The 27090-nt window shown below is 42.1% G+C and overlaps 1 protein-coding gene across 1 annotated transcript in view; it reads right to left on the minus strand.

Moving 5' to 3' along the window:
* Positions 1 to 27090, minus strand: part of csmd3b (CUB and Sushi multiple domains 3b) — a gene marked incomplete at both ends in the record, with an annotated part of 797030 nt that overhangs the window by 312041 nt on the left and 457899 nt on the right. The window contains 1 exon segment of the mRNA XM_080735998.1: positions 1948 to 2025. Coding sequence (XP_080592124.1) covers positions 1948 to 2025 — 78 coding nt within the window.

Genomic DNA, 27090 nt, shown 5'->3' on the forward strand with positions numbered 1-27090 from the left:
ACTTCCTCCGTTTTATTAGCATTAGCATTAGCAAAATCGTGTGTTTGTAATAACCATGCGGCCCAGCAGTGGGCCCTGGCGCCAGAGGTTGGGAACCACTGCTCCATTAACATCAATATACAGATCCTTCTCGAAAAAATAGAATATTGTGTAAAAGTATATTTTCTTGAAACTTTCATATATTTCTTGAAACCTTCGTATATTCTAGATACATTGGACATTCAGTGAATTATTCCAAACCTTTTTTTGTTAAAACTTGGTGAATTTTTATAGGATACAGCTCATGTATATCAAAAGTCCATATTTCAAAATATTACAATATTACACGAGACCACTCAAAACTAGGATTTATAATAGAAATGTCAACCTTCTGAAGTCAGAGTTGCTTGAAGTCCAGTGGAAAGTTTCCAAAGTCAGTTATGATTTGGGGTGCTATGGCATCTGTAATGCTTTTTTACACAATATTCTAATTTTTCGAGAAGGATCTGTATATCTCTATGAGTCTTTGGCTGTTGACTTAATTCCTCCAGGTCAGCAGTAAGTACTACATGGTTGGGAATGCGAAGATTCAGATTTATCAATATAGGCCCAAATCATTATGCTCCTGTTTCAGAGATCAAAGTTAGACATGAATAACTTTTAACGGATATGCTTCTAATTTTATTGCTTAAGACTATGGGGACTCTGTTGACTTCAATAATTTTTTAAAAAAAAGCCTAGGATGCCCTGCAACAATTTGGCGCAACATCATCTAGAAGTGTAGAGTGAGCATCTTTCTAAAGCGTATTTGTAATTCATATTCCACCGTGCGTCGGTGTCCCTCCGCGTCGCTCGACGACAAGCGACGATCTACAAGCTCACAGTCACTTTTCTACACTTGCAGATGGGCTCTTGTCGGCAAGCGACGCCGACACCTTGGTGTGATGGCGTATGAATCAGGCTTGACAGAGGAGGAAGAGGAGGAAGGAAGAAGAGGAGAGGTGGGATGAGGAGGAGAGAGAGAGAGAGAGAGAGAGAGAGAGAGAGAGAGAGAGAGAGAGAGAGAGAGCAGACGATGTTAAAAGGAAGAGTCAAGAGGCAGGACGGACATGCGACGTCACACCGGCTGATCCAAGCCTTGATGATCAACCATTTTGTCAAAACAAGTCATCGTGAACCTTAGCAAAGCAAGCCGTGCAAGCCGTGCAAGCCGTGCGGCGGCATGCACAACACCAGTGCGCAATGCGCAAAATACATACACAAACAAAAACAAATTACCAAATGAAAAAATACCAAATGAACGAAAGACATGACAAAAAAAAAACATGCAACGGCAGCCATGCAGAATATGAAATGCATGCTCTTATAAAGGCTGTGTCAAAACATAAGAGGCCCTAGTCTGCGTGTAATTACCATGTCTTATGTCTTAACCTAAAATGGTGCTATGCAGTAAACAGCCCTGGATTAGTCCCACCATGGTGCTTCCATGACTAATTCAGGCAGTTTACCGCCTTAAAATAGCATCCAGGTCTTAAGTTAAGACACCAGACTTGGTAATTCTGGGCCCTCGATGTGTGTTGCTCCTGAGAGGATGCACATAATAAACCCCATAGTTATTTGACCGGAGTCCATCAGGGCTCTATACTTCATCTTTGAATTTGTCCCTCCCTAAATACATCAAATGTCATTGTCAAAGATATAGGGGATCTACAAGCTCACAACACATCGTGTTGTTGTGAGCGCGTACATTAGCTATTTTTGTCAAATGTTCACCCCGGAATACGGCCGCAAGGGTTCATATGGTTAAAACACAGGCCTTTAAAAAAAGAAGAAAAAAATAAATAAAAGAACAGAGAAAACATGCCAAAATATAAGGAAAGGAAACCAAGCCATTCCAAGCTAAACCAAGCCACCACAGGTACGTTAGTTAGCCATAATCAAAGTGAGAGTATAAGGTTGTGAACTCACAGATTGAAAACTTGTTGCCGGAGTCTTTGCCAGGGAATAATTTAACGCCCCGCGATTTAAAATCTACTGATCGCTTCACTGCAGGAGGAGAACAGAATACAGAAAAGAGAAGAACAAAAAAAGATATAATCAGAGAACAGATTGGGGGGGAAAAGGAGAAGAAAAATTAAATAAAAGAGTTTAAGCAAAGGAATAAAAAAAAAAATTACCCATTCTTCTCCCTCACGGTGATGCGAGAGAGAAGAGTAAAGCGTAAAAGAAAGAAGTCACTTGGCAAAAGGAAATTGGAAGATGGATGGAAGTAATGGAGAGAGGGAGAAGAAGACAGGAAGAGTCAGGGAGAGAGAGAGAGAGAGAGAGAGAGAGAGAGAGAGAGAGAAAAGCAGGAACATAACTTCAACATCAACAGCATTCAGAGCATTTGTTTATTTGAGAAGCTAGATCACCCTCTGTCTATCTTTAACACACACACACACACATGCGCGCACAGCCGCACGCACACGCATACCAGTTGTGTATTTCGCAGGACACCGTACATGATTTATGCTGAACAGAAGCTGGTAGTAAGAGAAAAGCCGGCATCATCTTTAATCAGAATGACACCTCTGCGAGCTCTAGCTGTCAAAACTCTGAGAAAGCGATATGTGTGCGAGGAGGAGAGAAGAAGGGCTCAAACTTATCAGGGTCACTGAAAGACAAGACAAGAGGAATGCTGAAGAGATGATGGAAGCGTTTGCGGCGTCGGCCGTGTCAAATCTGTCCCTGCAACACGGCTGACATTATTCTGGTACAGGGTTAACATCATTGTCCTTTTCGTCCCACTGTAACTTATCACAGATTGACACGCTCGCGCTCTGAAAGATAAAAGATGCGCCCGACACACAGAGAGAGATAGAGACAGGGGACGTGAGATGTGTCATATCATGGTCACGGGGCCATATTTGAAAATGATGACAAACATTTGATGTGCATTAACTCGCAGACCCCGATTTGATATGGTTTGTATCTCACGTTGAGAACCACTGATGTACAGGTGCGTTCTCGCCGCAAGATAAACAATCTGTTTGAGCGTATACAAGTCACACAAAGACGCAACGTTGCATCCAGCGGCGCAGACGGCGTGAACAAAGTCACGCCGTTTGCCTCACGTTTACCAATGTTGACCGGCGTGAACAAAGTGAAGCGATTCAAGTGTCAAGATGTTTTATCTTGTGGTGGGAACGCACCTATAGGGTCCATTTTTACACCCTCAGAGATAAATACATTGTTCAGGTGAGAATTCCCATTGCCCATCTGCACTGTAACATTTGATACAATGGGGTAGTAGCACTAGCCTTTTCCAACGGCAAAGAACCGGTTCTGGTTCTTTCTCCCGCCTATGGGAAGAACCAGAGGTGAGCTTTTCCACCAAGAACCAAGAGTTGGTTCCGAACCGTAAAGGTTGGTTCGGAACTGGGACCACACAATCCTTGGTTTTTGTGGTTCCAGAGCCAAATCCTTGGCTCTGGTTCAATCTGGTGGAAACGCAAGACGGTTCACAAGAACGAACCAAGGTTCCCAAGAAGTTGAACCGGCACTGGTTCTGGAACCGGTTCTTTGCAGTTTAAATTACTCTCCATGTATTTAGAGTCACATAGGGGATGTGACTCTAAATACATGGAGAGTAATTTAAACTGGACTCACAGTAGATTATATTATATATTTTTTTCCCTTTCCGGCCTCTTAATCTATCATAATTAATGTAGACATTATCACCATAAATGATGCAAGCACTGTAAACACAAAGATCTCACTCTGAATAACAAACCGACGGTGACAAATTACCGTAATGAATGGCTGATAGATGGCAGACAGACGTCATTTTCATAATGACCTGACAGGCTAATGCATTGCATGGTGATAGATACCAGACGAGTTAATGTACTAACAATTAGCTGACTGGTGTACAGTGGCGCGCACGCACACACACACACGCACTCGCACTCACACCCACACACACACACACACACACACACACACAAATGGTATTCCATTTACCACTGTGATGTTAGAATCTTGTATATTTTCTAAAGCAACCGTTAGCCTAATGTTGCACACAGGATACATAGTTAAATCAATGGTAGTCCATTAACCATTGTGACAATGAACCATAGGTGTTTCACGCCTACAATGAGCCTAATGTTGTACAGTAGTTACACACATTGGCGCTGGCTCCGCGCAGGTGGAGCACTGGCTCCCCCTATCGGCCAGAAGGGGGAGCCCGGCTCCCGCATCGAACCCTCTTCACCGCCCTCTTCAGATCTTGTCAATAGAAAAAATCCATTGGTCAGATTTTGCCTTCCGGTGAAATATTTTCTTTTCTAGCCAAAAAGTGTATTTTAGACGTGAGCTCAGAGTGTTGCCACTAAGGAAAGTAGAATTTCAACTCCTCTAAACCGTCTTTCTTTTTTTGGTGAGAAACAAAATTGTATTTTAATATTTGCTACAGACTGTAGTGAACATGAAGGATTGGCACAGAGCTTCTGTGGACAATTTTGGAGATAAGTAAAACTCGGAAGAGGTTTTGCAGCGAAATATGGCTAACAGAACGGCAACTTTTGGAAATTGGATGGCTCAGATCGAGGAGGAATTGCGACAGCAAGGAATGGAGCAATAAACGGTGAGTTAATATGAACAGAACTGCCTGAGTTGTCATCATAGCTAATGTGAAGCCCAAAAGACACCAGAAATAATATTGTGAAAGGAAAAATATGATTTAATAAAGGAAACCCAGTTTTAGCAGACATTATACCCGAAAATACCCATTTTAGCCGACTTTATACCCAAAAATACCTGAATTTTCGGTCCGTGCTTGTGCGCGGCCGAGATGTCACCCAGACATGTGCACCCCCTAGTGGGGACAGAGTGAGGCTCCGGTGGTTACACAGACACACATATTCGTCAATGGTTTCCGTGTGCTGTGAGTCTCATGTTCAATGCGTCATCTTTATTGTGTCTGTATGTTTGAGGTTCTACATTCTCACTTGACTTGACAATCGATTTGGAAAAGAATACAAAATGTAGGGTTAGGGTTATGTAGCTTATACAAGTACCAACAACACAGCACAGCTGCACTATTTGACCTATATTTAGAAAATGTTAGTGTATGGCTCAATGAACTGTAATTAGACCAGGAGTCTTCAACGTTTTCAGGCCAAGGACCCCTTAGCTGAGAGAGAGATGAAGCAGGGAACCTTTTCACGGATTCCATATAGTTTCATCGTTTGACAGCACAATCATCAGTGTATTTTGGATTCATGTCAATTAATGTTTTCAGATATTTAATCACTTGAACCGTCAATACTTAATAAATTTGACCTTTCACTCTGTACTTAGTTTGCTCTTTTTCCCCTCTACACCAAACCTCCACAACGCTCACAACGCCGCTTGTAGATCTGCTATTTTTGGCTAAAGTTCTCAGAATATGGACGTTAGGGTTCAAGTGGTTAATATAAAAAAAGGAGAAAAAAAGGTTTCTATCACACAAAGATGTGGAGCACCCCCTGTAGAAACTCTGTGGACCCCCTGGGGGTCCCGGACCCCCTGTTGAAGACCCCTGAATTAGACCATATACTTCTGCATTATACGACATGTTGACGTATAATAGTTGCAGGGAATTAGCAGCGCGTGTTTAGCATATTGACACAGTAACACATTAGTATTGCATGATTAACATGCTGACATATCATTTTGTAACCACAGTTGTATTACATAGCATATTTAGGTACTACCAATACATTATTCCATAAATGAAATATGCTGAATGCATTAAGCTGTACAATGTAATTACGCCTAGCGCTGTGCAGCAAAAACACTGTCATTCAATCAAAGAAACTATAGAACAACATTAGCATATAAGAACAGTGTGGCATGTTTTCATTCAACAGCAATTACATTCAAATCTCAAGCATGACACTAATGTTGTGCTCCCATCCTAATCTTACTATTTAAAAAGACTCTGTAGGGAGTGATAGATGGTATTATAGCACCTTCTAAAACCAGGTTTTCGACAGCTTACTTTAAAGGTTTAGTTCTATTAAAGCGGAATACCACTCATTTTCAACATTGAACTATGTCATTTATATACCTTAGAGTTGTTGTGTGGAAATAAGAAAAAAAGTCCCCCCCTTCTGTGTTGCCTAGAACTGGTGTGGGGTCATGTGATCAGTGACATCATGAACTCTTTTGCTTGCAGAATCTGTTTTTCAACAATGTTGAAAATGAGTGGTGTTCCCCTTTAAGTCGAATTTATGCTGCATCATACAACGGTGTTGCACATAAAAAAAAGCTGATCTAGAAGCTCAATGTGTCGTTTTGTGATGAAGTATGAAATCTAGGATTTAGGACTAATTGGATTGACACTAACACGCTTTGCACTCTTGGACTGAGCTCACACCTGGCAGTATACTGTATGGATGTAAACACTGAAAATGTATGAAATATGAATACTTTTATTACAAATATTAGGGGTGCAACAGTTAATCAACTAATCACTGTAATCAACAAATAAAACTCCAGATTTTAATTGATTAATCGATTTTCAAAAGTAGTGAAAATGTTCAATGCTATACAAGCCTGATCTACCAGCTCACAGCATGTCGCGATGCGATGCATTGTGAGCTTACAGGATTTTTTCGAACAAAGTATATAGGGCCTATAAGCGGTTAATCAGAATAATTGATAGACGGTTATAGAAAAATCAATTACTCAATTAACAAAAAATAAATAAAAAACAACAACCACATAATCAATAGAATAATAGCTAAGAAGATAATTCACAGTTGCAGCCTTAATAAAATATTGTACCTATCATGCATGTAGCCTACTACAGAGCGCTATGGGTGCCCCTGAGGGACATGGTACCCAGCTGCAGTAAGCATCACAGTAATGTGATACAGCCAGCCAGACAGAATGATACGCATCACAAGTTCAGCACGCCAAGTACGCTGGCTGGAGCGTGAACTAACTTCACCTTACGAAATTCACCCTACAAAATAATTACTACGATGTGTAACGTGGCAATCCTAGACAGCACGCTGTCACATCCTCAGTCTAGCCTTGAGAATATTATGAACAACTTTCTCTCCCAGCCAAAAGTAAGAAAGACGCGAGACTCCAGCTGTTGTTTGTTTATTGTTTATTCCGCCCCTTAGGGGACAAACGGAGCTGAAGCCTCTACCAGACGCCATGGCTTGATGTCTGCCGCTGCAATACCCACCAATTCTCACATTATGCATTTTTGAATGGATTTCAGACAACACATAGCCTCAATTCAACCAAGAGGAAAAACAGCAAGCGCTCCTTTTTTTCTTTTCTTACGTTGGCTCAAGAATATGGTCTGCAACAACAACATTATCCAGTCGAACAAGGGAACTGCAAAGTGTGACTAGAGCATATTGAGAGAGTGATTTAGCACCGGAGTAATTTACACTTGTGGCTATAATGACTGGCTTTAATAAACACCGTTTCATGTCGGCTCATCCATCATTCCGTCCTACTGCTGCCTCGGAGGGACGCACCCACATGCACACGCACACCAGAGCTGTTTTACATTAAACAGCGTGTAATATCGCAACTAAAACCACGCACCAGCAACATCATTAACAAAGCATGGTAATATGAATAGAACTTTTAACAGAGACATTTCAACTAGATGAGCACATAACCCATTAAGCAGAATTTCGTGGCTGTTGGGTGGGGAACTTGTATGTCTAAAACCGTTACTTTTAAGAAGTGGGAAAAGAAGAAGAAGAAAACGTGTTTCAATGGCTCCAATGTAGTTATTATTTTGTCAAAAGCTGTTAATACTTTTGTTGGGTTCAATATTTGTAAAACCCACAGACACGATAGGACCACATGATGCAAACAAGACCCCAGAACTTTTGTGTTTGTTACTTTGCTGTTTACTGTACATTTCTGACTAATACAGTATTCATTCAATCGATCAATCAAAAACACTTACAAACTGCCATCCCTATCAGGCCATAATTGGTAAACAAAATGACATGGAAACCAGACGAATCTGCCATTGCAAAGCTGATTTGTTCTGACACCGCTCAGTTGTGATTGGATTTCACTCCCTCCGAAGTAGTGAGGGACCAATCAAGCCCAGAATGCAATTTTATTTTATCTGGACCTTGGAAATACAGGTTTCCAGACCAATATCTACATTGTGATATTTTTCTGGCCATGCCAGGCTAAAACATAATAAAAACATAAATATAATATAAAATGGCAACAATAGAAGATCTGCAAGCTCACAACTCACAGCTGTGAGCTTGTAGATCGACTATTTTCACTATGATATAATGACAAAGTATAAAATAGGGCATCAATTTATAAAAAAAGAAGACAAATAATATGGAGATACAAGGTTTCTGACCGACAGCAGTGAATTGCTGAATTCACTTTATTCCCACTATCTCTCTATTGATGTGGCAGGCTAACCACAGAGACAGGTTGCAGTAATTTGGTCTTATTGACTTATCGTACCTGATCTTATCAAGCCTCAACAGGGAACAACCAGATTCCATTCAGGACACACACGGCTACTTGTGATGGTATGGTAAATCTAAATGGTGCATTTATATAGTGTCTTTCTCCACGGTGCTTTACGATGTGCATTACATTCCCTCACAGACAGTGGAGGAAACCATGCGAGGCACCAACCTGCTCATCAGGAGCAGTTAAGTAAGCTTTGCCGAGCCATGAGGCCCATAGGGCAGGAGCTAGCCCTGAATACATGACGGTACCAATCCCGGATTGTTTAATAAAAAGCATTTTTATCCTGTTTTCCCTTGTATTTCCTGGTTTTCCCCCTAGAGGACTCTGGGAAAACCAGGAAATACAATGGAAATCAGAAATGTGTCAGATAAAAATGCTTTTTATTGAACAATCCGGGAGCGGCTTGTAATTCTGGTTGAACTGCATCATTTCTGACCGAAATGAGACTTGGGTAAGCACTTTATTTTTTAAATCTGACGTTTGTAGCTCAAACCGTTGCTCTGTGTCTACCTCCCGAGAAGCCAGGTTGAGGTGGAAACATTACGGTCATGTATATGACCAATACATGACCGTCAAGTATTCAGGGCTAGGGCAGGAGCCTATCTCCTGATTCTGTAGCGTGAGGCAGCTTGATGTACAAGTACATCCCCTGGACATGACGCTAGTATGTCGCAGGAACTTACCCCCAACCCAATCTAACCCTTGATGCTGAGTGCCAAGCAGGGAGGCACCAAGTCCAATTTTTCAAAGTCTTTGGTATGACCCGACCGGGGTTCGAACCCCGACCTCCCAGTCTCAGGGCGGACACTCTAACCAAGAGGCCACTGAGCTGCTAGCAGTAAGGTGTGTCTTGCCAAAGGGTACTTTGGCACAAAGCCAGGAGGAGCCCGGGATGGAAACCTTCCGATTCCAAGACGGCCACCCTGCACTCCCGAGTCTGTCTACCCTATATCTTTTGTGTTAAGTGTTAAGCCTGATTCATACTTAGTTGCACGCGGCAGCGTATTGCAAGCTTGTAGATCAGCTACTTTCAGCGTGCAAAACTGCGTGCAACGAAGCATATCAGAGATACAAATCCCCTCACAAAAGACTGCGGCTCAAAAAGTGCGGATTCAGCCCGTTTGGAACGGCAAATATGGGTCACCGTGAGCTGAAAAACAGATTGATTAATGTGTGTCATAAAAGCTGTCCTGTGTTAATATTGATCATAGTTAAATATGGCCGTGTTGTTCCTTCCTACAGGGAGCATCAGTTCTATGGAAAACAACAGATGGAAAGGCAGATGTGCTTATCTAAACTGTATTTCTCTACCAAGAGAAAACACCCCAAACCGAACTATATTTCACAGCAAACACAATTAAACAGTAAACTAAACTATATTTCAACACTAACGGGATTCATACAAAACTATATTTTCACAGCAGCAGAACACAGAGCTAAACCACAATTCATGACTTTCATGACTAATCCAATAGACAGGAAAATTGAATGAAAAGGGAATGATACTGTACGTCATTAACACTTTGCCGTCCGAAATAGAATGGTGGTTGGTAGATTAGCCGTGAAATTTCTATTATTGTATTGTGATCTGAGACATAATATTATGTTTATAAACATGAGCCCGCCGCCCCTACTTCTTGGACAGCGCTGTTGTTTTTTCTTTTCTTTTTTTTCCCAGGTCATTAGCTCACCGTGATTTTCTCGATCTCCGTTGGGATAGAGTGGTGGTTTTGGCCGAGCATCGATCTCCCTGTGCGTTTCGCGTGCGCGATCCGCGCGCATAACGATCCATGCATATAGTCCAGGAGTGACTGAACAGTCGATGTGTCCACTTTGGATAGCCTAGCACCTAGCACTCCAGCTCTGCTAGTGCTAACGTCCAAACAACAAGTGGGTGGGAGGAAGGAAGGCTGAAGAAGGAAACGCCATGAGAGTCACTTCTGTTCATGTCAGACCAGCCATGAGCTATCAATGCACGAGTGGTGACTAGGGAAGGTTAGACGATCGCCGATTTTCGGATGAAAATCATTTATTTCGGTAAATACGGGAAAGTACGGGAAAAGACGATTGGCTGCCCCTCCCCCCCTAGGAAGTCCGATATAGTACGGTTTTAATATTAAGGGGCTCCCCGTGGCTTGGAAAGGGTTAAAAAGGGAATACAGACTAAATGGTAAATGGTAATGGTGCATTTATATAGCTGTTTTATGCCAGGTGCTTTACAGATATTGTGCATTACATTCTCCCATTCACACACACATTCATAAAACCGATGGCAGAGGAAACCATGCTCACCGGGAGCTCACCGGGAGCAACTAGGGGTTCAGAGTCTTGCCCTAGGACTCTTCCAACACCAACTCTGGGGGAGCCCGGGATTGAACTGTGAACCCGTCGGGAACTCTCTGTGTTCTAAAACGGCAACTCTACCCCTGAGCCATTGCCGCCCCAAACCTTCAAGGCTAACACAGTGCTCAGTTAACTGTTTCAGCACAATCTGCACTGAACAAACAGAATCCACACTAAATCAATAGATGTTTTAAACATACCATTTTATATTTTTGTCCAGAGTTGGTGTTGGCTAGACCACACTCTCACATCGCATCGCATTAAACAGAATCCACGATGCTACAGAAACTACGCTCAGTGCATACCGAACATTATATTACAACAACATTGAAACCCACCAAAAGCCTAATTACAGGAAAAAACATCTGCCTGGTGCCACCCTAAACACACTAAACTGCATCTGCCTGAGCCCAGGGTCTGAGGAATTAATGACACGTTGATGTATGCACACATCATATTTATGTACATCCATAATGAATCACACATTTCTTTTGTAAAACACATCAGCATGTAAATGTTCCCCTGTAGCTGAGGTGCTATTAGACTGTGCCAAGGCCTTTTGTTGTTTGCAGCGGCAGACACAGTATTACAGATGCTGATCAGAGCTATACTTACAATCTGCAATTTAGGCATTTAGCAGACCCTCTCATCCAGGGCGACATAGAAAGTGCAAGACTACAGTAAGTGATCATGATCCCTAGGGAACAAACAACAGCGTGAAGTCAAGGCAATAGAGTGCAAAGAAAACAATTAAGTGCTACAGAGTAACTTATTTTTCTCCCAAGTAAACACAAGTATATAGCTGCCACACGTATGTGTTAGAGATTAAGGGCAATATCTTTATTCTTAAGCTCCATACCTTATCTACCGTGCAACAATAGCCATGGCAAAGCCATGTGTCTTTGTGGATGCGCTGGGCCAATGTAATAGGGCAGAATAGACAATAAACCACCAGTTAACAAAGAGCCATACATTTCCACATTGTTCTATTGCTATTGTCATGGCTGACTTTTTTCTTTTTTTGTCTTTTGGGGCTTTTACCTTTATTAGATTACAGTAGACTGACAGGAGAGAGAGAAGAGGAATGAATTGTGAAAATAGCCGATCTACATGCTCACAACACAAGCATGTAGATCTGCTATTTCCACAATGGAACCACGTTAAACAAAATGTAATGTCTCAACTCTTAGTGCTCGTCAGGGTGGGGGGGGGTCCCCAGTTAAAATATGATCATTTTGGGGGTCGTGGCCTGAAAAGTTTGAGAACCACTGCTCTAGATCAGTGGTTCTCAACCTGTGGGTCGGGACCCCCAGGGGGGTCCCCAAATTATTCTGGGAGGTCCCTAGATGATTAACTTAATGTGCAACATTGTTTTCTCACTCAACGGTGAACAAACCAACATAAAGTTTAAGTGTATGGAGGGTATCTGCACATGTCTAAAGTGACAATTTAAGGACTTTTTAATCCATCTAAAATGACAAATTAAACATTGGTCAAATTGTCAAATATTAGAGGCAGAAATTGTGAAAATAGCCGATCTACATGCTCACAACGCCTCGCAACGCGAGGCGTTGTGAGCATGTAGATCTGCTATTTTCACAATAGAACCGTGTTATACAAAATGTAATGCCACAACTCTTAAAATGTGATTATTTTGGGGGTCACTGCCAGAAAAGTTTGAGAACCACTGCTCTAGATAAGAGTTCAGGGACTGTCCAAGGTGCTGAATAGGCTGCGTGTTGGAGTTCAGTGACTGTCCATGCCATGGTGCTGAATAAGCAGGGCTCTAGATAAGAGTTCAGGGACTGTCCTTGGTGCTGAATAGGCTATGATGTGCATGACTGTAGCTCCCTTTTCCAGAAGGTGGCATTCTCATAGCTTCATTTGATAGTCTCAGCATCAGATTTGAACTAGTGGACACACCCGGCACCTTCATAATGTGTTTCCTGGTTGAAATCTGCTGCTGAGCCAATTAAATTAAGCTATGAAAAAAAAAAAAAAAAGATTACCGTCAATCATAAATGCAGTACAGTATTATTTCATAAACAGTCTTTCTGCTAGGCCTTGGGCTAATTGTTGTGTCATTTGGCAGATAGGTGAGCACCTTCTACTGGAATATATTTCATTACTCATTCTCACCAGCATATTTTTTTATTTGAGTAGACCAAGACAATGTTTCGTCAATAGTGACACCCAACACTTTAACTTCTTTAACCTGCTCTCTTTGCACCCTGCAAAGAGAGGCTTATGTTTTGATATGTCCTGAGAGCATATCTAGAGCCCACCACCATGCATTTAGTTTTTCTTTACATTCAACTTCAGCTTATTTTCTGTGATCCATTCAGAAACCAGATTTAATTCAATGCTCTCTGACAACGCATACATAGTCATATCATCCACATACCTGCATTTTTCAATACATATGGCATGTCATTTACAAAAATAGAATAGAGAAGGGGGCCAAGGTAGCTTCTCTGAGGTATTCCACACGGAAGTGTCTCAACACTTGAGAGCGAGCCATTGAACATAACACATTGTTGCCAGTAATTAACGCTTCAATAAATAAATAGCTGAATCTTTGAATCCATATGCCGATAGTTTCATGAGTAGGAGCTCAGGGACTGTCTATGGTAGTGAATCAGCGGAAGTGCTTTTTTCTCTCTCTCAAAATGTCATTCCCCGATATGATTAGATTTCTTTACTTTCAATCAGTGTATATTGCTGTATTTAGATTAGATCATTTGTTAACTTTAAACAGTTTAGGCACAATAGGAGTGATTTATGCATGCTGTCCACTGCTCCTAATAGAATGCGTCAAATGCAGAGGACGAATTTCCCCACCGGGATCAATAGAAGTGTAGCAACAAACAGAACGCAAAATATAAACAGATGTACAGCACGATATGTGCTATTGAGAACAGCATCATTTGGAGGCACTAGGCCTACGGATCACATGAAAGAAAACTCATTGCATCATTCCCAAACCACTACCCTTTTCCCTGGGCAGATCATGCTTATCGTCACTGTCGGGCAGAAACCTTGTATCTCCAAGTTTCAAGTTTGCACGTTTTCTCACCAAGTAAAGCCCTGCTTCATCATACAAGGCTGTCGCACAAAGGTAGTGAAAACAGCCGATCTACAAGCACACAACGCCTCGTGGTGCGAGGCGTTGTGTGCTTGTAGATCGGCTGTTTTCACTAGTTTAGTTCATTTTTAAAATGATAAATACAAAACGAACGGTCTTGGACATACAAGGTTTCCACCCGACAACAACGTTATGTTAAAATCTGTTATTTGGATTGGTAGTAGCCTACTTGCTACTTCAATTTAGTGGCGTCACTGGGGAGCAAAGGAATAGTTTGGGTTTTAGATGTGCAATTTGTCTCCTCTTCCACACTCGCACTTGTAAAGAGGCAGCAACATATCTGATGTAATCGGACAGATCGAGTTGAGAGATAACTGGAGATAACAAGAAAGTTGACATTGCCGGTGAAGTAGAGATGACATTCTGACAAGTGCATTTAAGGTTACGCGTCCTATTCAGACAAAATAATAGGCTATGTAATAATCATGCAATCGAGAGATTCCTCACTTAGGCTATCCATTCAAATTCCTCAGCGTGAGGCAAATGGCATCATGCTGGGTAAAATGAAAGGGTAGCAATGGAAGTCACACTTTATTTTCTCATGTTAGTATAAGCTCCAGAGTGTATAAGAAGCATGTGTACTTGAGTGAGCATGCATCATTTTATAAAATCCAATGTCTCTGCCCTTAAGATAACCAAAAGAATCACACCCAGTGTGAAGTGAGCTGCGCCTTCTATGAGTTAATTTCATTCAACGTAAAGCTTGGCCAATGCCCAGCTTTGCGGGATGGACATACATACATACATACATACATACAGACACAGCCAGATGTAGGAGCGGTTAGCACCGCTCGAAAAGACATCCTACAGTACAGTACATAAGGCATAAGAGGTGGTCTTGATTTGTCTGATGTACAGTTTTATATGGTATACCATTGCAGTTTGACTGTGCCTTACCATGCCCCACCTTCAGACTACAGTCCAGTTATTTAGAGCAAGGGTCTTCAACAGGGGGTCCGGGACCCCTAGGGGGTCCTCAGAGTTACTATAGGGGGTCCTCCAAATAATTTTTTCTCCTTTTTTATATCAACCACTTGAACCCTAGTGTCCTTATTCAGAGAACTTTTGCCAAAAATAGCAGATCTAGAAGCTCACAACGCTTTGCGCTGCGAGGCATTGTGAGCTTGTAGATCGGCTATTTTTGGCAAAGAGGCTTGATGTAGAGGGGAAAAAGAGCAGACTAAGTACAAAGTGAAAGGTCAACTTTATAAAGTATTGACAGTTCAAGTGGTTAAATAACTGAAAACACAAATTGACATGAATCCAAAATACACTGATGATTGTGCTGTCAAACAATGAAACTATATGGAATCTATGAAAAGGTTGTGGGGGTCTCTCTCAACTAAGGGGTCCTTGGCCTGAAAATGTTGAAGACCCCTGATTTAGAGGGTGCAGTCACATCATGTTAAAGCGAGAATAGTGAAATACTGTATAAGGCAGGACCCTTGTTAGTGCCTTGCTCGAGAACACATTGCAGCAATAGGAAATCCACCTTGGACCTCCATTATGAGATGTGGTCACGCTTGTCCCAAAATCTAGCTGATGTCATTCAATTGACTTTGTTTGCGGGTGTTCGTAGATTGCAAATGAGCAGAACTTTCTTAGCGCGTTGCGCCGAGCAGATGCTTGCGCTAAACACTGGATGTGTCTTGTTGTTGCTAAGCGACTATTGAAAAGTTAAATGCTCTGCAGTCTCTAAGTACTAAAAAACATGCTGTCAGGGATACAAAACAGCACGTTCCAGTAGAAAACAAGAAGAAGCAGCCAGTGGCGTGAAGAGAGACTCCCTGTGGGTATGCAACCTTAATGAATGGTATTAGTTCTTTTGACGCCACCGTGGCAGAAGTCAACACTGAAAACCTCAGCACTGGTAAGATATGCACTCCGGAAAATAATATAAACAGTGATAAAGGGGTAGTTTATAGATTTATGAGCCCATATCAAACAGAATGCAGTCCACAGCATCCAATATATCAAAACCCCTGAGGCCCGTAGTGTCTCACTGCTCCGTTTGACTAATGTTTCTTTAGCCTTGGCTGACAAGGAAATGGATTTAAGGATTTATTCACACAAAACCATGACTTTTGTGCAAGGGAATAGCATTTGGCATATTCCATCTTAATGTTTTCTGTACCCGCGTGCCTGTATTTATCGAGAGCAACTCACAATTAGCAAGTCATGATGCATACATCACTTTTGAACGTATGGAGAACCTTATCGAAGGGACCATACCAGTCTACAATATCCAATATACTGCAACAGCACCCCGAGGCGGTTTAGCGTCCCCCGCGCTCCGGTTGAATAATGTCTTCATACAAAATGGTTGACTGGTGTTTCGCTTGGTGACGACTGACTGATTTCAGCTGCCGTGGCATGGGTTGACTGATGATGCCGTCAGTCGTTCATTATGGGCCAATCACGGCCCTGCAGACACAGAAAGTCATGAATACGTAATGAAGAGAGATGATGGAGAGCTGTGATTGGTGGGTTTCTGCTGCGGGTGAAAAGGAAATGGATCGCTTCATGCCTGACACATACACAAACACAGACACGTGTGGGGAAAAAAAGGCTCCTGTGCTCAATGGGGAACATGTGCAGGGGTGTCGCACCAAATTCTGGGCCCTGGGTACCAGGGCCCCCCATGAATGTTCTTCATAGGTTTAACCCATTTAGACTGGGAACGCATTATTACGCATTATGGTGTGCTTTGACTATTGAAAAATGGCAGATATACAAGCTCACAACATGGAGAAGACAACCATTGCTATAGAGCAGGGAGATCCATCACAAACCCCTCCAGGGGGAAAGAGCGCCTACAGGTGGGCCATCCTTCAAACAGCGGCGTCGCTTCACAGCAAAATCTTCACTCTGAGAGTGTACAAATGTAACCAAATCGTAACCAAAATGTAACCAAATCGTAACCAAAATGTAACCAAATCGCTCACTGCGAGCTTGTAGATCCGCTATTTTTGAAAAATCGTGAACATTTGTGTCTTCAAATCCTTCTACGTTAAAAAAATAAAAATAAACTATGTTTCTATGTCAGTGGTGCTCACAACTTTTCATGTCAAGGACCCCCAAAATTATATGTATTTGCCCACGGACCCCCATCTCAAAATATTTCGTTCCAGGGACGCCCCAGAAGCAAAGTTTTAGTTACAAATGTTTGCTTAAAAAATACATATATTCAAAGATTTGCACACATTTTCACGACTTTTCAAAAAATAGCAGTCTACAAGCTCACAGAGATTGTAGATCTGCTATTTTTCAATAGCTAAAGTATAAAATAACGAAGGCCCCTCCACCTTGGGCCCTAGTAACTCAGTCCCACTTTTCCCCCCCTTGTGACGCCCCTGGGTGTGACTCATAGTCCCTCGAGTCGTGCCCACACAGGCACATTTACCGACAGACACACTCACACATTCGCGCGGACACACAAAGACACACTGCCAAAGTGTCACACCCACAGCCAGGTGTTGAGGTGAGGGGGAAAGGGGGGCATTAGGGCTGTCTGTCAGAGAAAGGTTGGAGGCTAGAAAACATTGATCCGCAAACTCCCAGTGGAAACTAATTTCCACATGTGGTTTCCTACTGTGCTACCAGTTGTGCAGCTCATTATTATTATTTTCATTTTCCTACCTACCTACCTACCTACCTACCTACCTACCTACCTACCTACCTACCATGCTCTTATTCTTATGTTCTAAAAATCAGTGGTGGAAAAAGTACACAAATGTTTTACTTATGCAAAAGTAACAATACCGCAGTGTTGAAATACTCTGCTACAAGTAAAAGTCCTGAATTCTAAATGTACTTGAGTAAAAGTACAAAAGTATTGGCATCAAAATGCACTTAAAGTACCAAAAGTAAAAGTAGTCCCATTTCAAGTTTTCAAATGTATAATTTTTTTTTTGAAAATAGCAGATCTGCAAGCTCACAATGTGTTGCAATGTGTTGCAGTTCAAATGGCCAAAATGTATATAGGGTTGAAGTGGTTAACGTACATTATGTTTTGTAATAAGAATCAAAATCTACAAAGTAACTTGTAACTAAAGTTTACATATGAATTTGGTGGATTAAAAATACAATATTTGGATCTGAGATTTCGGTGGAGTAGAAGTAAAAGTATTGGAAATTGGAAATACTCAAGTAAAGTACAAATATCTCCAAACTGGAAAGTAATTAAATGTACTTAATTACTTTCCACCACTACTTTCCAAAAATGAACAATATCCACAACTTTCCAACATCCCATCGTGCATTGCGCAGAATGTGCAGGCAGCTTCCGGCGCCGCAGCCGAGAGTGATCTACAAGCTCACAACGGTTGCATCTGCGACGTGACGTGCAGAGGCGTCAATTGGGTATGGCAAGCTATGGCAGCTGCCATACCTTGGCTACAGGGGGAAATAATAAAATGTACTGTAATCGTGCCTGTTGCTAAGGTATGGCAACATGACTGGTGTCTTGTTGTGCAAGACATGTTGTCATGTTGACATGTTGACATGTTGTCATGTCATGTTGCCATACCTTAGCTTTTGCTGAACTGACGCCGCTGGTGATGTGAGCTTGTATGCCTGCTGTTAACCCGGAAGTGTCCCGCAAATAATGCTACAGTAAATTCTCGCGCAAACAGGTGGATACACAAACCTGTGGAGAAGGTGTGGAAGCTGGCAGGAGTTTCTGCCTTTGTCCGTTGTCGGATTTCACAGGTGGCTTGATTCAAACTAATTGGACTCGGAGCTGGGCGGGACAGGCTGCGCACCTGTTGTGCATCGAGCTAATCGATGCACACGGGATTAATCAGCATCCCAAAACGGGCTCAGGGGGAGCCGGTGTCTGGACAGAATGCTACACCTGCTCTCCCCCTGTAACACGTTGTTCCTCCGTGGACAGAACGCTACATCTGCTCTCCCCCGTAACACGTTGTTCCTCCGTGGCGCTGCGGCCCGTCGCCTGCTAGGACCACAGCATGGCAAGCAGCACTGTGTGGATCAGGCAGAGCTCCAGGAAATAAAGGTCATGTTACATCAACAACCCTGCTGTCGTCTGTCCACCACTATTGAGCCCCACACATCCGTATAGAGCTGTCGTGTACTGTAGTTTTTGTTCGTTCTTTTTTTTTTTTTTTTTACTTTACTGGAGTATTTCCAATTGTCTGTACTTTTACTTCTACTCCACTACATTTTAAAGGCAAATATTGTACTTTTACTCTACTATAATTATTTGAAAACTTTAGCTACTAGTCTACTTTGTAGATTTTGATTAGTATTACAAAACATACATTAGCCACTTCGGCCCAATATACATTTTGGCCATTTGAAAATATGGCCAAAAAAGCTCATAATTCGTTGATCCGTAATGCATTGTACTGTAGATCTACTATTTCAAAAGATTTGTATACATTTTTATTTATTCATTTGGAAACGTGTGAAGTGGGACATTCTGCATAATGAGATCTTTCCACTGTTGCACTTTTACTCAAGTCAATTCCAGACTTTTGCTTCTAACTGCAGTATTGATACTCTTACTTCTGTAAAACATTGCACCACTGCCGTAGACCCTGGGTTGCTTGGTACCGTGCACAGGGGTGTCGCACCAAATTCTGGGCCCTGGGTACAAGGATTCACTGCGGGGCCCCTGTGCTTTAACTATTGAAAAATAGCAGATATACAAGCTCACAGCGCGGCACCGAGTGCCGCGCTGCGAGCTTGTAGATCTGCTATTTTTGAAAAATCATGAAAATCTTTGAATATTTCAAATCCTATGTTTCGATGTCAGTAAAGCTCAAACCTTTTGTGAAGGACCCCCAAAATGGTACAGTATGTATTTGGCCACAGACCCCCATCTCAAAATATTTAGTTCCAGGGACCCCCCAGAAGCAAAATTTGAGTTACAAATGTTCGCTTAAAAAATACATATATTCAAAGATTTGCACACATTTTCACAACTTTTCAAAAATAGCAGATCTACAAGCTGTGAGCTTGTATATCTGCTAATTTTTCAATAGCTAAAGTATAAAATAATTAAGGCCTCTCCACCACCTTGGGCACTAGTAACTCAGTCCCACTTTCCTACCCCCTTGTGACGCCCCTGACCGTGCATACACAATCTTATATTCTGTAGACCAGTGATTCTCAAATGTTTACATTTCAAGGACCCCCATAACTCTCAGAGTTACAGACCTGCAAGGATCCATTGGGACCACCCCAGGAACCATGAGGGTCACTGTATCACAGAACCACTGCTGTATACTATATATACAAATTCTCCCTAACTCACTGATCGCAACCCCCGATAGTCCAGAAGAAATTCCTATGTAGCTCACTACCTGTCTTCTCTTACCTTTAAAGTGGGCGCGAGAGTATTCATCGTGCACGATCGGACCCCAACCATGCATTGTTTACATTGTCCACAGCTTCAAAATAAATAAAACAAATGTGAAAAACTGACAATCTGTTCAGGAACTGGCTCCTGTGTTGTATAAACAGGGTGTGACCGACTTGGAGGGACGAAATATGCTTCTGGTTGTCGGTTGCCATGGTAATAGTGCAGCGATCAAATGGGTCCGTGAAGAAACCGTTCCGAGAGGTTTAGTTCCGCTTTTTTAGTTCCGGGGGCAATAAAAAATGTTTTTACTTTATAGCTTATTAAATTCTCTGGTTTATCGGGCCAGGCAGGGAGCTACATAGACAGGGTTATTTTTAGCAGTAAGTGAGCTAATATTGTCCCTATACTATCATGAATATATTTGAATGAACAACGATTTTGAAAATTGTGCCATTTTCAGTTATGTTTAATCAGCGAATGAGGATTTTCTTTTTTTCATAGCATCTCCTCTTTTGTTGCATGCTAGTGTGAATTGAGGATTGTAGGGAACAGAAATGGAGGACAAATGAAAAGTGAGTTTGTACCTCAGCAGGTGACAAGAAAGGTTGTCACCTGTGATTTATGAAAATAATTTTGTTTAGTGTCAAATATGGACCAAACAACAGTCATTTGAGAAGTGGTAATAAAAGGTGGCAGTACAAACAACAAACCACCATTTCAAGCAAAATATACTGTATGCCCTTGAGTATGAGAAATGTACTGACAGTGGTGGAAAAAGTACTCAAATGTTTTACTGAAAAGTATCAATACTGCAATATATAAATAAAAGCTTGCAAAGCTAACTCTAAGAGACATTTGGTTACCCTCTCAGAGTTACAAATGGTTAAATTAAAACCGAAGATTTTACTGTGAAGCGCCTCCGCTGTTTGGAGGATGCCCCACCTGTAGGCGCTCTTTCCCCCTGGGGGGGTTTGTGATGGATCTCCCTGCTCTAGCAATGATTGTCTTCTCCTAATTATGCTGAACAGTGTATAGTATTGTGTACGGTAGCGGAGCCTGAACGGCAAGCACAAATATAATATTCACACCTGCATTTACATTGTAAATAATACACATTTTTCCAATCTATACTGTCGGTGTTATCTGGGTGAAATGACGTTGAGAACGTACTGCTCACTACATTTAAACATATATAATATAATTGTACTATCCTACATTAAAATTGCTTAACCCTTAAGTTCTGTTCAGATTCACTACACCTTCGTTCTGTTCGGGTCATTTTGACCCGGTGGATATTTGGTTTAAAAAAAACAACACTAATATCAATTTTAACTTAACAAATCATCATGATACATTGACTTTGACTCAATACCAAACAATTCATATGATATATTTGGTAAATGTTTGCATTTCTGCTTTGCTCTATCACATTAAACACTGAAAGAGCTAGGCGTTTTTACTGATTTAGCTGAAATCCATGTAAAAAAAACTACTTCATTTAATACTGGGCAATATTGCTCATGCTTATAGGAAGGGGGGGAGGGTTCGGAATGGGGCTTCGGAAGGGCGGTGTTAGAAGTGGGGGTGACTGTGTGTCTGTGTTTTGGCATAATACTGTGTATTTCTGTGCTTCCGGGTCAAAATGACCCGAACAGCACTTAAGGTTCAAAAAATATGAGGGGGGTGTAGCATGGGTGTAGTGCAAAAATATTTTTTTTACATGTTCATCTCAGAAGAATCTTTAAGGCCAGTGAGTTTCAGGTGGAAACATTTTTAACTTCTACCTTTTTTTTCCAAATGAAAATGTAAAACGGGTCAAGATGACCCGAACAGCACTTAAGGGTTAATGGGTGAGTGAATGAGTGGGTCAGTCAGTGGACCACGGCCCCCAAATGCACATACTGTATATGGCGTCAAATGCACATACTGTACATATGGAGTTCAACCTACACTGTGTCAGACACAAGATAACACTCTGAGAGAGAAGATCCCCTGAAAACGAGAAGACCAAGTGACACTGAGGAAATAACCGAGCAGCCCAAAGCCTGTGAACAGGAGATCGGCAGTGTAGGGTTTCTCAAAGTGAGTGCCGTGGCACATCAGGGTGCCTTGACGCAAGTCCAGGAGTGCCTCAGAATACTTTGATACTATTTGCGATTTATAAATGTCACTTGCACTTCACTTGGTGCGTTCTTTTTTTCAGTCTACAGTATACATGAAGAGAAGACTTGCGCACACCCGGTTTCTCTCAAGAAGGTGCGCAGGTGACAAGACAGTATAAGGAGTATATAGGACAGTAGACTGACAGGAAATGGGGGGAGAGATGGGGTGTGACATGCGGCAAAGGTCGTCCGGATCGGGAATCGAACCGGTGACGCCGTTAGGCATCAATGCCTATGTGGCAATGCCTATGTGGTATGCGCCTGTAGGCCAGCGGGCACCCCGAGTAACAATGTAATTAAGGGGTGACGTGGATGAAAAACGCATTTACAGGGGTGACCTGAGCCAAAAAGGTTTGAGAACCACTGGTGTAGCGGCCTGAACCTCTATTCGTGCAAAAAGAACAAAAGTAGTGGTATCAAAATATTATACTTAGTAGTAGTGTGCATCTATAATACAATCCGATATACATCCTGCATAAGTATGCGGACCTGGATTCAAATTCAGCCCATCTTGTCCTGCATGCCTCTCCTCTATCTCTAACCATGGTTTCCTTTACACTGACCTACAGAATCTGAAATAAAAAATATATAATAATGTTTAATTATTGTGTGCTGCTGGGTAGGTTAATGTAATACTAACTAATCCATCATGATTTGTCAGTTAATGTGTATATATATATATATATATATATATATATATATATATGTGTGTGTGCGTGTGCGTGTGCGTGTGCGTGTGCGTGTGCGTGTGTGCGTGTGTGCTTGCCTGAAGCCTCAAAAGTCTAGTATCTGCCCTCGTTCCATAGGGATATCCCTTTGGAGTGATGGTTAAGATATTGGACTGGGTTCGAAGCCCGGGTGGGGAGGTCCGATTTACCTCCGTTACATATATAGGCTCTTTGTGTCTCTATAGGGAACCACTGCTGGTTATTAAATTATTGGATTAGGAATGCGACGAAAAACACAAAATATCCATGAAATCAAGTCTTCATGGGGTAATCGATGGGGGGTGAACTATCCCTACAGGCTACAGTAGTTGAATAGATGTACTTAGTCACTTTCCAGTTAGTTGCCATTTGTAGCTTCCTCTCCCTCTAAATAGTGAATGATAATACTGCATTTATATAGTGCCTTTCCCCAAAGCGCTTTACAATGCGCATTACATTTACCCTTCCTCGTACTTTGACACTGATTGCAGCGCAATGTAAGGCCGGGGATCAAACTCAAGACCTTACTATTCCCAAACGGCCACTCTACCTACCGCCCCCTCTACCAATTAAAAATATTTTTTGAACTTTATAAAATCACGTGCTGCACTGTCACATTCCGCCAACAATGTCTCTTAAAACCATTTGAAATGTAGTATCCTGCAGGCAGGGTCCCAACATTACTGCCGTGCAGGTAGCACTCGGTTAGACCCGAAATACAACCGTAATGGTGTGACTAACTGAAGGTCAGTGAAAGCAATCTCCATCATCTCCCTCTCTCATCTCTCTCTGGGCTAGTTCCATTATGTTTTATCAAGCCCCTTTCTGGATAAGATCCATTATTTTGTATCCACGCTTCCTGGATCAGTTCCACTATGGTTTAATCAGGCTCATCTGGAGCACTTCCAAAACATTAGCTGGAGCTCTTCCTTTCCACGCTCCAGAGCAAAGCCAGCCTCCTGCCTCCTCTCTCTCTCTCCCAGTGCCAGCCCTTTAGAACAAGCAAGGTGCTCTACATAGTGTGTGTGTGTGTGTGTGTGTGTGTGTGTGTGTGTGTGTGTGTGTGCGTGCGTGCGTGCGTGCGTGCGTGCGTGCGTGCGTGCGTGCGTGCGTGCGTGCGTGCGTGCGTGTGTGTGTTGGGGGGGCTGTGCAGGTCGGCAATGTCCCCTACAACAGTGTTTTTTTTCCCAAGCCAAGGACCGACAAATAGCCATAGAGTCTGGCTGCGGCCCCAATATAGCCTTTAAAAACTATACAAAAATAGCAAAAACAGTCAATCTACAAGCTTGCAGCACGCCATGCTGTGATACAGTGTGGGCCTATAGATCAGCTATTTTCGATATTTTCGATAACACTTTTTTCACTATAATGACACCAAAATAGTTGAAAAGTGGCTACACTGGCACAATTACCACGTGAATTGTATTTGAATTGAAATTTTGAAAACTACTGTCCTTTAGCGAGTGTGCTTGGTCTGCGGACACACACTCAGCTATTTTATGCCGGTGGACAAACCTCACCACTGATCCTGGAGGAAGACAACAGGAGGTTTTCGATCGATCTACCCACACGAAGATCGCGGAAAAGAGACCACAGTTATTAAACATCATTATGGTTTAGCATATTTTCGACAGTCACTGTATAAAGAAAGTTCCTCATTCAGTACAACAATATTTTCGTTTTTTTAATATTTCATGCTGCCTCGAATCTCCATCAAATATGACATCTGGCGAAGGTCAGATATGCATGCACACAGAGTTTTGGAGAGAATGTATCAATAGATTACAGCATGCATGAATGTCCCCGCATTATAAAGGTTTTTTCTTTCTTTCACTAAAGGCATCATTTAAAATTCCCTTCAGCCATTCATTTCAAAATACCACTAAAGGTAGAGACTACAAAGGGAATACTGATGCAGCAGTCAGGTCCTCACTAGGACCTTATCCATCCGTGGCTTTCATTCTTTCAATGTCTTTCTTCTCTTCTATGCCACCACCCTTCACCCAGAAACACCCCTGTCTCTTTCTGTCCCTTTCCACTCTCACAACTCTCTAAACCTTGAACACTGATGATGACTACAAAAAAGTTAGGGCTCCCATGGTGCCACCAAGTCAAGGTCAGGTTTAAATTAAAGGAGGTTTCAGTGATGTGTTTGTGTTAGAATAAGGGTTGAATAGCCACAGATTGTTTGTTAGGAACGGGAGCCGATCTACAAGACTATTACTTTCAAAAGACTTTTAAACATTTGAAAACCTGAAATGGGACATTCTGCATAATTCTGGTTTGTACTTTAAGTACATTTTGTTGCCACTACCTTTTTATTTTTTAATTACAGACTTTACTTGTAACAGAGTCCTTATATTGCAGTATTGATACTTTTACTTAAGTAAACATTTTGAGTACTTTTTCCACCACTGCCATGTCATAATGGGCACATATTTGGCCAACACATCACGTTGTGAGCTTGTAGATCGGCTGTCAGTGAAGAGAGAGAGTTTAAGTTGTTACAATAAGAATAACAGTACCATTTCTCATCTTGACCAAAAGGTAACAATCCTTTATCTTTTCTTTTTCCTCTGCTGCCCTCGTCCGTCCGTCCGTCCGTCCGTCCGTCCGTCCGGTCGTCTGTTAGTCTCTCTCTCTCTCTCTCTCTCTCTCTCTCTCTCTCTCTCTCTCTCTCTCTCTCTCTCTCACCCTCCTATCCCCCCATCATCAGATGTTTTGTTCATTAATACTGTAAGGGCCCAGACTTTATTTCTCAGTGTTCAGCCTCTAAATGGAACCCCTGGCAGCCGTTCAACTGGCTGCCTGCTGGATGGCTGACTACGTAAGTGACCAGCTGATTGGCTAGCGGCCAGACTGGCCAGGCTGGCCGACTTTGGCTGACTAACTTTCTGGCTGGCCTCGACCGGGTGACTGGGGCTGTCTGTCTGAATAACTGACTCAACGCTAATGGCATTTTAAGAATTTTGCTGACACTTATCCAGCACAACTTTAAGTACAAGTTGTGTTAAGAACAACAGCAGCAAAATTCCTTTTGACTGGCACACTAAGTGACTTAGTGAATGACAATTACATGGAAGAAGAGTGGCTAACACTAGGCTAATTCTGAAGGAACACTCAAACACTTGATTAGCAAGCTGTCTCAGTAACTCCCTGACTGACTGCACCTCCTGATGATGAGAGCTGAAATGACTGACTGGTTCATTGGCTGGGTGTCATGCTTACTGGTTGGCTGGATGGATGGATGGATGGGTGGGTGGATGGCTGGACTGCTTGCCCCGCTAAAACTTTTTGACTGGCTGATTGGAAATCAATACTTTTCTCTCTCCACTGTTTTCTGTTTTAAAGAATCATATCTGGGTGGCGTTAGTATAAAAAGGTATATCGCTTAATAAAGACAATTTGAAAAGGATTTTGCTATCTTGTTCTCAGCCTTGATGACACACAAAACGCCACTTTTGAAATCGGGCTTACAATAAGTGATCACCTTTTGCAACCCTCTAGTTTTTATTAAGTGACGCCTCTGCAATACACAGTCTTGTGGAGCCAGACGGTCACAGATCTCCGCCTACTACTCCCTGTCTGGGAAAATCTAAATTCAATGTATGGGTTCGCAGGGCAGCGGAAACCAGATGCCCACTGCTTTGAACACCAATCCTCACACCATCCCATATTGAAGGCTGCACTAAAGCCTTTTGACTTGGTTCCTCGATGCCGTTATTTTGTTTTATTTCAGCATTGTTTCCAACCTGTTTTATCCCATTTCACTGAATTTAGATGTCATCAGATGTATCAGTAGAGAGTTAAGCAGCTTTCAAGAGTGGAGACAGGGATAGGTTTAGACTGGCTAAGTAACAACTATTCTCTGCCAAGGACTCCTCGTCAAGTCTGGTAGGCACTATGGGAGATCAT

The sequence above is a fragment of the Nannobrachium achirus genome (genome assembly GCF_963921795.1).
Source record: "Nannobrachium achirus genome assembly, chromosome: 10".
Lineage (NCBI taxonomy): Eukaryota > Metazoa > Chordata > Actinopteri > Myctophiformes > Myctophidae > Nannobrachium > Nannobrachium achirus.